The sequence below is a fragment of the Bacillus rossius genome, chromosome 7 (assembly GCF_032445375.1).
Source record: "Bacillus rossius redtenbacheri isolate Brsri chromosome 7, Brsri_v3, whole genome shotgun sequence".
In the NCBI taxonomy this organism is placed as follows: Eukaryota; Metazoa; Arthropoda; class Insecta; order Phasmatodea; family Bacillidae; genus Bacillus; species Bacillus rossius.
The window spans coordinates 42,295,313-42,311,710 of NC_086335.1; the positions used below are offsets into that span (position 1 = coordinate 42,295,313).

General features: G+C 39.6%; 1 protein-coding gene across 1 annotated transcript in view; it reads right to left on the bottom strand.

Moving 5' to 3' along the window:
• The window catches only part of LOC134534540 (dipeptidase 1-like), a 153,715-nt gene that overhangs the window by 104,775 nt on the left and 32,542 nt on the right, over nt 1–16,398 (bottom strand). The window contains exon 4 of the mRNA XM_063373023.1: nt 12,529–12,690. Within this exon, the coding sequence (XP_063229093.1) occupies nt 12,529–12,690 (162 nt within the window). The remainder of the gene's footprint in view (nt 1–12,528; nt 12,691–16,398) is intronic.

The window sequence follows — 16,398 nt, forward strand, 5'->3', positions numbered from 1 at the left end:
ACAATTCGCGCCAATCTGATTAGTCGCTAACCCCCAAAGGTTAATTGGGAACGGTTGAAAAGCGGCGTGTGTATAGGAATATTTCATTTTCAGAGTTCCGTGCTCGAGAGAAGCGTTCGTCGGGAAGACAGATTGGCGAACCAGTGTTCCTATTTATTCTCAATTTTTCATTAGTAACTGATGTCAGGGCAGTCGAATCGTAAATAACTGCACGCGACTTTCCAAACACCGTAACAGTTATTTAGTTGTCCTCTTTACTCGTAGAGTGATGAGTTGATGAACGAGTTGTGGCTAAACTTCAGGTCGACTCTAGGTCAAAAGAGGCGCTGAGGGGTGATGGTATCAGGAGAGAGCGTCCGCAAAAGCTTTGGGGTGGGAACGGGAGTACTCCGAGAAAACCCCAACTAACTTACTCCATATTTCCCACTTTAAGGGTGCCGTCTACCCGGGCACACACGCGGAGCGCAGAGCTTCAGAAAATAAAAAAACAACGCGATTTCAAAACTACTCATGATATCATCCGGGTGGGGTCTGTTCACGAAAAGAGTTTAAGAATTCGCTGATGGCAAAAAAGTAATTTTGATTTCTGATAAAGTTTTTAAACAGTATTTCTGGAAGGGTTCAAATGGCTGAAAGGCGTGGTTTTTAGAGTAATTTTTAGGCGTAAAACAACTGATAAAGATTCTTGAAAGCACTTAAGGGACTGTCATTACACCTTGATCTCCGCCATATAATGTTACGGTCACCTCTCAAATTTTTCACAGTTGCCCTGTGACGACGATAAGACTTCACGCCAGTTCATAGACTTGCGCTTAGAGGCGACACCGCGCTAGAAGCTCCAGCGAGCGTCGCACTTATCATCCCGCTTCACTAACATACATACATCCCGACCTGTTCCATATGTCAAATTTATTTGTTTCCCCTTTTTTTTCGTTTTTACTTTTATTTAAGGGTTATTTCTAAAAATCTCACCTCGATGCAACCCTTGCATTAGTTGTTCTGCCACAAATATTTTCAACAGTAATTCATCAAGTGTAATATATAAGTGTAAAAATGGCACGCAAGTTTGAGTAATTATAATCACTTTCGCGACTTTTTTACTACCCTCTGACACAAGAATTTCTGCCTGTTTACAATATCATATTTACCAAGACTCCCCAGTCATCGAATGTTGCCTCCAACAAGTGCCTAGACCTCAGTGCTGTTTCGTGTTAATTCAATAAAAATAATATAATACCGAAGCTGTATCGCAAGCTGTTGCCAAAAAAACTTTAAATACAATATGGCGCTGCCTCTTGTAATGATTGAAGTGGAAACCAGTTTTCTCAAGTTACTAGTTTTTATTTTTAAAAATTAAAACTAAAAATCGAACTCAAAAACAATTTAAAGGACAAAAATGGTGTCAAGCTGGTCACAAAATTCTTACCACGACGAGAAAACAAGAGAAACAAAATTTCAAAAGAACGGGAAAAAATAAAGTGGAAACTTATCGAATTCTCAATTGGGCAAAAAAAAAATTGGTTGTATGTAAAGTCGGTTTACGGACGTTGGTTTAACGTGGCGTCATAATAAAACACTTATGAAATGATTGCATACTTTTATGAATACAATTGAATAATTCTTATTGAATTATCACTATTTTGTATGGATACAAAGACGGAGTGAAATGAAATCTACCATTTAATTGATAAATTTACTTTTATTTGCATTGATTAAATCAAATATGTTTATTACTTTAACGAACAGATTATTTTAACTATAACTTTTATATATTTTTGCTATTTAACTTCTTCCAATCTGTCTTATTCTGTTAAGAATAGGACGATGATAGGAAAAGTAGGAAACGAATGGGAGTGTTTCAAGTTTAATTTGCCTCGAAAAAGTCAAATCGATGGTTGTTCCAATCAAGTGGAAGAGACATAGATGCGGTGCAAGCGTACGAGTGTAACGGGACACAGCGCAACGGGACACAGCGTAACGGGACAATTTGCGTAACGGGACACTTTTTCGTGCGTTCAGCCGGCGTTAATCGATTTATTAGACGTCACGTCAGAAATTGGAAAATGTGTGTTTTTTTCTCTTCCGTAAAACACAAAGATGAAAACTGTTTTGTGCAAGACGCGAGACTCGGGTCCAACAGCCGGGGACGAGCACTCTTGAGCTGTGCCGAGTCCGCGGCTCTTGAAGTAAACGCCGTCCTACTGCACGACGGGCCGAAGTGCGAGGCTCTCGGCCCTAGGCGTCGCCGCGAATCCCCGACCGAGAGAAAGAAAAATACATAAAGAAATTTATTCAGCACTCGTATTTTCCCCCGCGGTATAATATGCTCGCGTGGGAAACTCCCTCCTGCCGCGAAAATACGCGTCAAGAGGATAGACGAGGACTACCTCCGCGTGGCCGCCAATACCGCTATCGCCGCCACACGAGCCGGAGATGCCAGCTCCCGCGAAACCTCGTTCGTCATGGCGATGCTTCGACCGGACACGCAACCTTCTCAAAGATGTCATCACGACGTCATTTCTTTTTTGGATCCGGTGTGCTATTTGGCATTGTATTCCTACCTCAGTTTCTACGATGCGCAAACCTCTCAGCTCTCGGCAGGAGCCATTTAGTGAAAATGGGACGGAAGTAGATAAACGGAAATTTGACACAGAGATGGTTGGACACGCTTGTGACAACACAAATACGTAAATGGTCACTTTCGTGAACATTAGGGTACATACCAAACGTATTGGTGTGCCAAAAGAAAATTTTATGATAGTGAAACTACACTGGAATATATTTCGTAAACTAAAATACACATGACATAAAAGTAATCTGATGTTTAAAAAAAACTAGCATTACTCTGTTGATAACACACTGTCTTCTTCAATCACTTAGATTGTCCCGATAGCGGAGTGGTAGACCGCGCGGTGAAACTGCTGAAGGCGTAATTTTTAACGTGGTTTAAACCTCGTCACTGGAAAACATTATTAACTTTTATTAAAATTAGGCTTAAGCAAATATATCTCAATAAATTTTATTCGTTTATCTTAGTGCTATAATATTATCAAATACATAGATCAATCCACTGGATTATTTGATACTAGGTAGCCCTATATCCTTTATTTTACTTAAAATAAAATTAATATTTTTTATTAGAAAATTATTTTATTTTAATTTGCATAGGTATAAAAATATAAAACTTATAGTAGTACAACTATCCTTCAATACTTTGCAATAATTTATAGTCATATAACGTGTGCAGAAACCTGATAGTATTAACAGTTTGGTAAATTTTAACAAGATGGGTAGTATTTTAATGAAATTGCTTGTCAAAAATTTGGTCCAAAGCCAGGGTTTAGTATTTTCTTAAGTATTTTGTCGATTCCGTTTATAATTGTTTTAAATTTTTTTTTTCTGTTTCGAGTTGTTTCGTGCTGCCATCTACGCGTGATGATGGCAATCAACGGTTACGATTCAGGCAGCGAATTATATCGACGGGTGGATAGTAGTACGTACTTGAAAACTGAATATTTGTCACGCTCGGCATTGAACAACGTAACGCATTGCCATGTGCTTTTTTTTCTAAGGCCGAGTTTCACACCAGGAAACTTGTGGAATCAACTTCTCTTCCCAACGGTAGGTCAGTAAATATTTCTAGTAATTTGAATTAAATGTTGTTACCGATTGCACTTTGTTTGGCAGGGTTTATGCTGTTAAAATCGGCATAGCAATATTTGCGCCATTTTATCTCTGTGTTTCCTACGCCTCATATCTAGAGACCGGAAAAATTCGCGGGTTCAATGACCTTCAGGATAGACTCCAATATCCTCTAGACACTCGGGCAAATGCCAACTGTTCATTGGCTGCTGACTTGTGAGTCGTCTCGACTGGGTGGTCTGTGATTCGACACTTCTATGAGTGAGGGTCTCTAATTGGCCATCAATCCTCCAGATTAACAGTAAACCAATTGCAGAAGCAGCACTAAGGTATAATTATTTGAATTTTAGCAAAACACGAAATGAACGCGCGAATTTTTCAGGTCACTACTCATATCCCACATCGCGGGACTGATACTTATTCTCTAAACTGCTCCACATTGGAGCCGGCAGGTGTAACGCCCTCCACTGCGATCTCGGTGGACTCGACTAGGCGACAGGTGTGAAGGACGAATGCCGAGTAGTGTCTTGTGCGGAGTCTACTGCTGGGGATGAGAACGTGAGCGACACAGGTGTCTATTGGCCGCCCGCCAGAGCGGACGACTTGACTGCGTGTGAAGGGGTTCGCGATACATCGCTACAATCCTTTGACACCCGTCCGTTCAAATAGTGGAGCCAACTAGTCACCTCGTGTGAAAGGGGTCTAATGGGTCCTTCTAGCCAGGTATGTGTGTGTTACACGGTATAACGGCGACACTCGTAGTTATGTATAGTGCGGTAGCGCCTCTGTGCACAAGGATCCAAACGGGGTATTTTCGTTTTCCATAACTTTTATGGCATAGAAATGAAAATGAAGTTTCAATTCACCCACGCATCGTGCTTAAAAGTATCATCTGTACTGAGAATTTCATGCCTAAAAAATGATCTGAGTATTTTTCACTTCGGCTCAAAATTGAAATTCTGAAATAGAACCACCATTCCAACCTCAACATAATCTTAAAACCCTTTTCGCAAACAGACACCATGGGGATATTTACCAATCACATGGGTTCTTTCGAAGCTCTGCACACAGCTTGAGCCCCTAAGTCACGGGTCTTCAAGCACAAGGCCTATCGCATCCATGTTTACCACTTCCCAGGTTGGAAAGAACGTGCACATTATCATTTCGTAAAGATGGCGTGGTGGCGCGCTGGTAATGCACTGCATATGAACTATATTTTTTTTGTACTTTTACAAGGATAGTCATTGGAAACTCACTTGGCAACGATATCACTTGTAAAATTTCAAGGCAGAGTTTCAAGATTTTCCTTGTAATCAGTACAAAAAATTTTTATAGTGGGATTGTACCTGAAGACCCTCCTTTGCTTCCTGATCAAGCCATGCCAGTTTGCTTCTTCAGCGGTTTCCGGAAATCACCACAGGCAAATGCTAAGAAATTAGGTGTAGCCACATCTAAGGACTTCGCTCTCGACTGTACGTAAAGATACACAAAAAAAATTTCATAATACCATGTATTATTTTCCCTTTTTAAGACCTAAGCTAGGATAATTTTTGTAGAAGCATTGTTTCAAAATTTTAAGTTAACGTAACGGTGTAAAACATCGTAAACAAGTGTGAAGTTAAGAATAAATTAGTCGGTTATTAATATTAGCTTATAAATTACGTAATAAACGTGTGAGATATTTTAATTAACTCCCTCACTTATGTCTGTTTTCGTTATCACCGTGGTACACGTAACTTCGACTTGCTGTGATTGGCATCAGGATTGCCAGAAAATTTGGATATGGATTCGTCGGAGCAGCCAGTTCAAAATCCTCATTTCTTGACATGTATCACAAAACCAAAACAAAAAAGCTAGAACAAAGCAACGCAGATGGACACTTACAAGAGTCACTACGACATATTTGTGACTGATATTGATGTATGTAATATTCTTTTTTAATCACTATCAAATATTTGGCAACACTTCAGATTAAATTTTCAACATTTAAAGTATGAGGAATAATTAATAGGAAAAAATAAGAAATTTTAGCTTTTAATTTTGTTGAATTTTTGAGGAATACCTAACAAAATATTTGTTTACAAAAATTACGCATTAGTAAAGTAGCGATGGTGACGACATTTTTAAACTTACAATGTATAACAGGCGATTGTTTGAAATTTTATATCAATTCACTTCCTCGATGTTCAATTATATATAAGTAAATACAGTAAAACTTTAAACGGAGTAGTGTCTGTACATAAAATATTTTTTTCCTAATTAGTCATGGATTCTGTTATAAGAAAGAAATTATCAAAAGGGCAAAATAACAAATTATATCATTAATTATTATCTGTTCAGCCTCGCGCAAAACTGTCGATACAATTAAGCACGATAGTAAAATATGTAACTTATCATCCTGATAATTTACATTATTCTCGCTGGACTGAATAGCTCGTACACTATTCCATACTGTTAAAATATAAAAAAAATCACATTAAATTTACGAAAACCGTTGGTTACAAATTATAGAGAAATCTTCGTAAATTTACGGGTACAACGTTAATTTGATTTTGGACACGAATCTACGAAAATAATATTGTTATACAAGCAAAACATTCAAAAACTAGTTCAGACTCCTGCACATCTACTGCTATTTCTTTTGTGTGAGTGCTTAGTCTAAAAACAGAACTCGGATGTCGAAATACGGTATAGTTTCAATGAGGTTCCAGTTGTATGAAATGACGATGAACGCTTCGCTTATTTGAGATGAATTCTTCGTTGTAACTTCCAAGAGTGCGTGGCATTCTTAAATTTAACGGAAGCAAATATATTTCCACAATGAAAAAAAAATTAAATAAAAAAATGATTTTAATTATGTGTAGTTGGTGTCGCTCGCATATATATTTAATGTCGGAGTGATGTAACAGTGTACAGATAATAGAGCGAGCTGTATACCAGACCGTTTGTGTATATGTGTGTGTAGGTGTGTGTGCGCTCTCTCAACAACACCTAGTTCGCGTCGACCCACGCCAGAGGGCTCTTGTAGGCCTGTCGCCCGCACGCTGCCCGCAACTGAAGGCCGGACACATTCGCAATTTACCCCTCCTTCCCCCCTGTCTACTGGACAAACCCGAGACCCGCTAGCTTGAAGCGCTACGCGGTCAGCTTCCTCCCCCCCCCCCCTCCACTTTTCCCATCACACATCACGAAAACCATGGCCCCGGGTCACGACCGTTTGAAATCACTCCATCGGGTTCGTCAACCTCCTGGAATTACATTCGCCATTGAAACTACGTCCGATCCACCGCAAAGCTAATAGCTTCGCCACGTGTTTTCCTGGAACCCGGATGCGAGACAAAAGGTTCTACTGGAGAGTGAATTCTATTAGTTTCTAACTACGTCAGTGTACACTAAATCAATTGCTTGGGAGCACGGCGTTTGCCCCAGAGGTGTTTTCATGAGCCCTAAAGCCGAGGCCACACCAGAAAGCTACGCTATGTTCGCGGTGTTTCGCTATGTTCGCTGCGCCAGGCGGCCAGACAGGATAGTCTAGTTCGCGGTGTCGGAGAGACGCATGCTGTGGGATGATTATATCCTGCGGGCTCTCGCAGTATGTGAACGTAACAAGAATTGGGTTCGTGAATTTAATTTAAAAACAAAAGATTTAGAAGAATTTCATCATTTGATGAAACAGTTGCTAGTGAGGACGAAACCAAATATACGGATTATTTCAGGATAAATTCAAATCACTTTGATTAGCATCCCCTTGGAAAAAAACTGAACTTCAGTTCAGTGGTAGAAACCAATATCTAGATAAGTACTACAGAACTTTCAAATATTCAAAACAATTTTTTGGACATACGAGTGCTCGATAATCAGGCCTAACCAAGAATACAGTTCACTAGGTTGTAAAGAAACTTCTCCGTTTTTCGGGCTACAAAATGCAGCTGTCCCACGTCATCAAGCCAGTGGAAAGACCCGCGCGATTCCCGTTTGTTACAGACATGCTTCATGAGATCGACAAGGACGAACGATTTCTGAAGAAGATCGTGTTTAGCGATGAGGCCACATTCCACGTCTGTGAAAATGGTTCCATCGCCATTAACGTCCGAATGACGGGCTGCTGAAAATCCTCGTGCATACGTTGAGTGCGAACGTAACTCCCCTAAGGTAAACGTGTGGTGTGCTCTGAAGCATTGATAAAGTTATAGCCCAATTTTGTCTTTGCGGAGCGGACTTGTGAAGTCAAACAGCTACCTTGACATGTTGTCGTTGTACGCAGTGCCACAACTACCAGAAGGTGTCATCTTTCAACAGGCCGGAGCTCCTTCGCACAACGTCAACATTGTTCGTGAGTTTCTGGCTACAACCACCCTCCCCCCCCCCCCCCTTCCCAGCGGTGGATAGGCATGGATGCTGTCAAGGCATGGCCATCGGAACTTACGCCATTACACTTTTACCTGTGAGGTTATTAACGTATCAGTGAAATTAATCATTTTAAAGGGGAATCACAAGTGTTGCTCACTCTGTTTCACGGGACGTCCTTAACCATGTGGGTTAAGAACTAGAATATGGTTTCAACGTGTGTAGGGTAACAAATGGAGGCCACATCGAACTGCACTGAGCATGCATGCGAACTTGAAGAGTTCACCATTTATTTGGCGAAGATTCCACGCTTCTATTCATCTTGTTTCGTTGCTTTCCTGTGACTTGTCGAAAGTGCACCGTGACTTTACGAACACTGTATGTGTCACTCTATAGCAATAAAAATAATAAAAATCTATTTTTTTTACCGTTATATATATTTTAAATATCTTTCTACCCGTCACATGTGTGACATAGGTGTATAAAACACGCGTGTATTCGACTGCAACGTTGCGTCAAAATTTCAAAGCATACGGTGAAGAACTTTCGGAGATTTAAGATTTTGAACGAACGAACAATTACAAGTTTAGTTACATAAATATGATTTACAATTGGGTAAAAAAAAAAATATATATTTTTTTTTTGTGCAAATAAGTAATGTGATTAGTTAGTGGAACGCAGCTAATAATCTGTGTGGCGGAGTAGTGTAGCTCTGGTAACATGGCGAGCCATTTACTCTGTCCTGCAGACTAAGAGCGGGATGCTCTATACCAGTCCGGGTGGATCCCACAAATATGGGACGGCGTCTCGGGGTCGCCATGGCAACGAACGCGTCTGCGCTTGTGACGTTCTGCCAGAGAGAGAGAGAGAGAGAGAGAGAGAGAGAGAGAGAGAGAGAGAGAGAGAGAGAGAGAAAGAGGATCCCTCCTGCTCTTCACCCAGCCACACACTCCCAACCCCTACCCCCCGCCCCCACATGTACCGGGTGGGGCGGCGTCACAGCCGTCGGACAATTGGACGTTAATGAGGCGATGTCCCGACACCCAGCCGTTTGTGCTGGTACTGAAGCCTCTCCTCATCCCATCCCACGCTCAAACACACACAAACACATGCACGCATACTCGTGCTCATGCATGAGCGTAACAGAGTCAGGGCTGGTCAAAACTAGAGAGGAAATAGGTCACCGTGGCTTCAGCTACGTCAAGTAAATGGTTTTCCACGCGTTATATTGCAATAAAACATAGTAACGGAAATTTATATATATACATATTTATTTATAGTTTTCTATTCGCACTGTCGATGAAAATAATCATAAGCGATCAGTTGATTTTTTGAGATAAATTATTTATAGTTTACTTAACAGTTTTATATATATGTGAATGTATAAAAAAATATGTTCCTGTACACAACTGCACTTTTCCAATAAACAATGCATTAAAGAAAAAAGTCCAATTTTCAATGTCTTATTGACTAAAAAAAAACATTCAGCAAAGAGTCTAGCGAGTTCAAATTAGTTCTAATTCACTACAGTGCATTTTTTATTGCAGATTCTTCGAAGAATTTTTGATTCACCTGTGAGAGAATGAGCAAGTTTAACCAGTATGACAAATACGAATTTTTATGGAAAATATAAAACTCACAAAAGCTATCTTTTTTGTGAGTGACTCTGCTTTAAAAGCTAGATGTGTGAAAACGAACTAAATTTTTATGCAAGATAAAGTAATACATTAATTAAATATATATATTAACATTAAAATAATTTTTAAAATAAAATAAGTCTACCTAAGTTACCAGAGAAAAGAAAACACTTCTTTAAAATTATAACAATCCCAGAATCAGATTATCCAGATTGATATATATTTTCAATGATAATTATATATAGTATTTTTTTATGGAAAATAAACTACAATTTTCTGAAGAAAAAAATCTAAATATCTCGGTAAAAATTTGGTACCTGTAACTTGGTCCAGAGATAAAGAGAACTAGCGACACAAAATTATAATTAATGAAAATAGAAACGGCAACTAGTCGGTTTGTCCTGAAAGTAGTGCTGCGTGAAATAGATATGTAAATACATACACACATATATATATAGACGCACACCCAATTTGTGAACACGTTTTAGCAGAAACGATTCAAAAAAGCATTTGGTGCTACGCTCATGAAATGGGAAAAGTTGAGATTGCGGGATGTTTCAAAACGTTCCGACAGCAAATACCTCATTTTATTAGCTCAGATTTAGTTCTGTTTGTAAACCTAGTTAAGGTTTGTGGATGCGAAGCTAAAGTATAAATATACGAACAGTTCAAAACCCAACTAGAGGTGACTTTAACTAACGTCCTTTTGAGGTAGCCTACGTAAACAAGCAAGACACGTGGGGCTGCTCTTCATGTCACGGGAAGCGGCTTTGAGCTTGCGTTGCTTCCGTCCATTGACTTACGTGAAACTGTTTTGCTATAGACTAGTATACATACTTTCACTACGCACAGTTCAGTTTTTTTTACTGGTTCAAGACTCATATAACCTTTTATTTATATTCCAACATTATATTTGATGAGAGATCTGTATAAACTTAAAAATAATAATCACTGTATTACTGACTTTAATTTTTTTTATCGTATTCATAAAATTGTTTAAAATCTAGTAATTATATATACATATATACACTCATGGTCGTGCAAACATTTAGAACAGCGTGATTTAAATTTATGTTTTTGGCTGCATTTTTTTTACAATGTAGGAATTGTTTTCCTCTTGATACATTGTAATTCACGCAACTGTGAAAACTATAGGAAATCTCTGAAACTTGATTGAAAATAACCCTTTTTAAAACTGCTCCGTTTCGAATTAGTTTGGAGCCTTTTTAACAGTTTTCCAGTAAAACTTCTATTTGAGGTAATCTTAATTTTTAAAAAATTTATATTACATGTAACATGTCGACAGCGAGGTGATTAGAGACGGTAACGGAAGTAATCAAACATGACCTACAGGTTTTCCCGGACTGGAATGTGCAACCTGGGTCCTCTGAGTTGCGAGTTTAAGGTCTTACCACCGTCCCAACTTCACTCTGCAGTAGTCATTTAGGCCGGTATTCCAAGACACAAAAATAAGTGTTTAGGTGTTGAATTTGCTACACCTGTACTCTTACCGTATTCCTAGTGCACGATAGGACACGGCCAGTCCCTTCTTTTTAGGGAACGAATTTCGGTGTCCAATCCGTTGTCCAAATTCCGCGCAAGCAAAGTGCTCACTTTTTCGTTGGTTTCATCCGGATGGTGGACCTCTATCTAGCGCCATTAACTCGTATATAGCCACTTTTGTGATCTTCGAGGGACGTTCCAAGCGTGTTAATGGCCAGAACAAGAAATCATCGCAGCTTAAAAAAGTACTTGAAAAACTATAATGGCCGTTCTATTTTTGTGAGGAGGTGCTGCTATCTCTAGTATTTTTGCAGTAACAATTGTATCCATGGTTGTGAAACGTCCGCTAGAATGCGTTGAAACCAGTTTATAGCAACTTAATTAAAAATTCGGGGAAAAAAAATTAAGGCATTGGTACGGATTAGGCATTTATTACCAAGCTCCCAAACGAATAAAAAAAATAAAAAAATAGAGTCGGAATTAGGAATAATATCTTATTTTATACGAAACTCTCATTTAAAGCAATATTAACAATGGGCTGAAGTACTACTAGCGCCGTTAGTTCGCAAGCAGCCGCGAGCTTTACTAGGCAGACGGAGAATGAAGGTAAGTTGCCAGACGTATCTATATGACCGTGGCTCAGAGTGCGTGTGGAAAAACGACTTATATATTTTCGATTGTCCTACCAAAAAATTCCACGCTTGTTTGTTTATTGAAGGTACATGTAACTTCTGTGACGATGGAAAATAGAAGAAAAAAAACTAACGCGATATTAATACTACTCCAAATGTTTTAAGGATGGCTTTTGAAAAACTATACTTTTCATTCGATCTATTTGATCCCGATTCAAGCCCAAAAATCAAACGGATCTCCCACATTTTGAATATATCTTCTCGAAACTGGAATTTAATATTCCTGCCTTTGAAGTGTTCAAAACCCTCGTCAATGTTATTTCATATGCCCTGTAAATATTCTGCCATCGCTACACAACTCACGGTGCATATGAAAACATTATGGGCGAAACCATTTTTAAACCCGTGCCAGTTTAATTTCAAAACAGATATTTACAGAACATTCAATTTACGGTTCTGTCATCTGGCAAACATTTTTTGAGCATATATAAATAACAAGCTCATATGAAAAAAAGTATTATGTGAAAAAAAAATATATGTTTCAAAAAAGTCGACTTTAATCTGAATAATCATTCGAATGAGCTTCAGACCACATTCACTTTCAAGGGGTTGGTGTTCCTTATACAGCAAGTCAACCAAAAGACATCTCTGCCGAGCAGTTTCAATTTAAAAAATCATTTCGGTGAAGTGGATAGCCGTTGAAAGATGACTCGGAATTCAGCCACGAGGAACACAACCTTCCTTTCCTCGTTCCATTTTTTCCCTACCTTTCTCCTTCCTGGCGGGGGTTTTCTCCGCGGCCTCCCGGGCCGGCTTGTCCACCGCCACGTCGCCATTGGGCAGCTTCACGTCCAGCTCCGTGCTGAGCAGCGCCGGCAGCTGCACGCAGGTCTGCCAACACACGAGCAAGCGCCCGCTCAGGCCCGGGCCTGCCAACCCTCCCAGCACACTCCTCCCCACAAGCCTCTTGCTTAGCTCTCAACTGGTGTATGGCGAGGACACGCGAATTTTTATTCGTCATTTTTGACGTGAATACGTCTTTCAAATTTCTTCCACAGTGGGAGACAATTAAAAAAAAAACGAATGATAAAATCGGGGGATACAGTTCGGTGCTGCAGCTACATATCTATCATCTCCATGCAAAATTTAATTACACCACTGAATAGATAAAGAACCAAAGAATTCGTTACGCTATGTGAGGACTGTGACACACCACGTGCGGTGGAGGGGATAGCGCCGCAATTTTGAGGTAATTTTGTTGCGTTTCGAGATTTCCATTTAGTATAACTTTTGACTCGGAGAAGCTGCGACGTTCTTTTGGGTTTCAATCGTCAGCTCTCGTCAAAATCTGTCGATTGCATATATTAAACATTAGTGTAAAATAGTTACAGTGAATATATATGGTGTTAAATTAAAAAAAATATGATTATAACATACATAAAATAGCGTATTTTATATTTTGTATAGAAAATATCACCTGTTACGTACACGTATTCACGTACAACACATGGCCGTGTCCATGACACAGCCACACCACATTTTTTTTTTTTTTTCGATTTGAAACGTTTTTAAAATCACACCGAAACATACGGGTACCAGAACAGAAATTTGTGCCGTAACGAAAAGGTCTATATCTCCTTGCCTTAATTCTCTAACTATTAGTCTTAGGGACGTAAGTGCGGTGTCTTTATTTAATGTGTATAGTCAGCTCGCTGATACGACCTTTGTTCGCGTCGCGGACGTTCGGGTGGGGTTGGCGGGGAAGGGGAACCGCGCGGTTGGTCACAACCGGCGCTCTCGCTCCTTTCTACTCAGTGCAGCTCGAGACTCACTCGTGGTAGCGCGGTGACTAGTGTGTTTGTGTAGAGTTTATTTAAATCGATTTATTTAAGCCAAAAATAGTGTCTTTTCGACAATATTTATATGTAAGTCTTTAAATATTATTAAAATACAATATGTCCGTCTCATCTCGTGCAAGAGCCAGCCAAAAATATAAATCGCGCCTATCGTTGGAGACAGGAGGCTATGGACCACGCACTGGTACCCCAGAGTCCGTTGCCGAGCGAGCGAGACTGCTTCCACTGCACTAAGAGCGACTCGCTGACATGGACGTTTCACGTTAAACCAACGGCAGTGTGTCCCGACACACCCCCACAAAATTTTGTTATCAAGATATGTATTTAGTTTACATGAAAATGAAAAGATTATTATAGTTAATAATTGGTCATATATTGCAACAAACTTTCTGCATTACTTGATGTGTTGACTCACAAGACGTTATATCTATCTATTGACAGTTGTCGAATGGTACAAATACGTGGCGATTACACGGATATCAACATGGGCAAGTGAACTCTACTAACCGCTTCACTATCCTATTCGTGGCAATGAATTACGAAATGGGATATTTCAGTGCATAAGTGGCTTCTAGAATGCAAAGCGCAGGGGCGTGTTCGTCATCGCGCTCCAAGAAAATGCTCTAAAATCAGTGCCAAAGCATTATCCTTAAGTCTGCCAACAAGTTACAACACATAGCGTTCCTTCCAAGGGCTTTAGGCGGCGTGTGTGATCTACTTTACATAACGTTTGTGTATTAAATTACACCATTCAGTATGTGTGCAGCACAACTTTGGGAAATGAACTTAAGAAAACAAACGCATAATAACCCATTAAACAAAATTGAACACGTTTTCAAACATTGCACTAAATGGAAATTTATATCATGCATACAATTTTTTCGTGGTACAATGATACTAATTTAATAGTTTCTGCTTCTGGCCACCTCATTTTGTTCAGCAATATGAGCACCGCGAGTTCATCAACTGGCTCATCAGTTTTCCTCTGCTAGACAGCACCGGTTCACACAGGTGAAGTACGTGGGCTGGTGAGATGTGTTGTGGAAAATGCAGTGGTGGAGGGGAGGCAGAGTGGACGAGCCACTATCCACACGTACTATCCCGTTCGATTCTCCCAACTAGTAGCTTTAGCACTCTCCCAAGTAGGCCTACTTCCCCAACAGTCCACAGGAGGATAGCAGCTCGACTTTTCTAACTTGTCCCAGTCGCTGTCCCGTTTGCCGCGTAATCGCTCCTTTAATGCGCCGGCGAGGAAGGGAAGTCACAAAGTCGAGAAGCACTCCCGAACCCTCTGGGTTCATTAAAGAACCGACGACATCAAGTTTGGCTCCCGAGCGCGGCCCATAATTTTCCTTCATTAGGACGTGAACGGTGTTTGTTTCGCCCCCCGGAAGTATACCAGACTTCCAGGCGCTGTGTGTGTTCGGTTCAGCGAACATCGAGTGAGTCAAGTTTGGCAAGTTGGTTACAACCTATAGCGTTCCTTCCAAGGGTCCTATGCCGCGTGTGTGATCTCACTTAGATAATGCTTGTGTTGATAATTAGCTACACCAAGCCGTATGGGTGCAACTCAAGTTGCTAAATGAACATCAGAAAATAAAATTCTCATAACTCATTAAACATAACTGAACATGTTTTCAAAATTTCACTAAAGAGGACGTATTTAAATTTTATAAATTTATCCTTACAAAAGTAAATCAATCGAAATTGTGATATATTAAAAGTAGAGCTACATTTTATTTAAAATTTTCCCTTAGTAATTTTGTGTTAGAGAATATGTTGCAAATCACGTATCTTGACAAAATACTAAATTGATCAGAATAGTTCATCTATCCGTTATTATGCAAATTTAAGCGTAAAATATTTTTGAAGGGTGGAGGCGCCCCCCCCCCCCTTCCCCACCCGGGCTTTTGTAAAGTAGACGATGGCAACAAAATACTTTTTTTGAAAACATCCAAATCATGTGTATGAAAAAAAACACTATTAAAAGTATTGTAGAAAATTACAACATAAAGTTTTAAATTTCAAAGTTAATTTCTCAGAATTGTTTTCCCTTGAAACTTCAAAGGTGGTTGCACCAAAACTGGAAAAAAAAAAAAAAAAAAGCATCATATTGAACGCGAACACAGTTTAACCTTCTTGTTTTATGTTTGTACTTTTATTTTCAAAATATATATTTCTAATGTTTGGTCTGGCAAGCGGAATCATGCACGTACTGTAATTATTTTTTTGTAAAGGGCACATAAATATTCATGAAAAATCACAGATGTTTGTAAATTTGTACATTTACATGAAAAAAACTGTACCACTAAAAAAAAATAGATGTTCACAGTAATACTGGGTTATCCGAGCATTTATTCTTTGTGTTGTCCCAGTACCTCCAATAGTCAAAAGGTATTTTTAAACCGTTCCCTCAGTGTATTTCCTGTATTAACTGCGGATATTAACATGGTTAAAAATATATTTTTTTTTGAATGGAACATGAAGTAAAACACAAAATTTATGCGCCAATTTTCGTAAGAAATATTCAGTATCTCGAAAGAAAAAAAAAACTCCTGTCATATATGCAAAAAATAACCATAGTCATTCGTTGCACAAAGTTACAATATCTTCCTCGCAGCATTACAAGCAACTGGTTTCCCTCGCGAAGATAAGCCGGGAGAGTTAGAGGAGGGGAGAGGAGAGGAGAGAGGGAGCTGTATCGGACGGGCGGCCCGCACCGGCGCAGCAACCTGGCACACGCGCCGCGTTACTCGTAACAGGTGTGGGACGTCGTCGGGT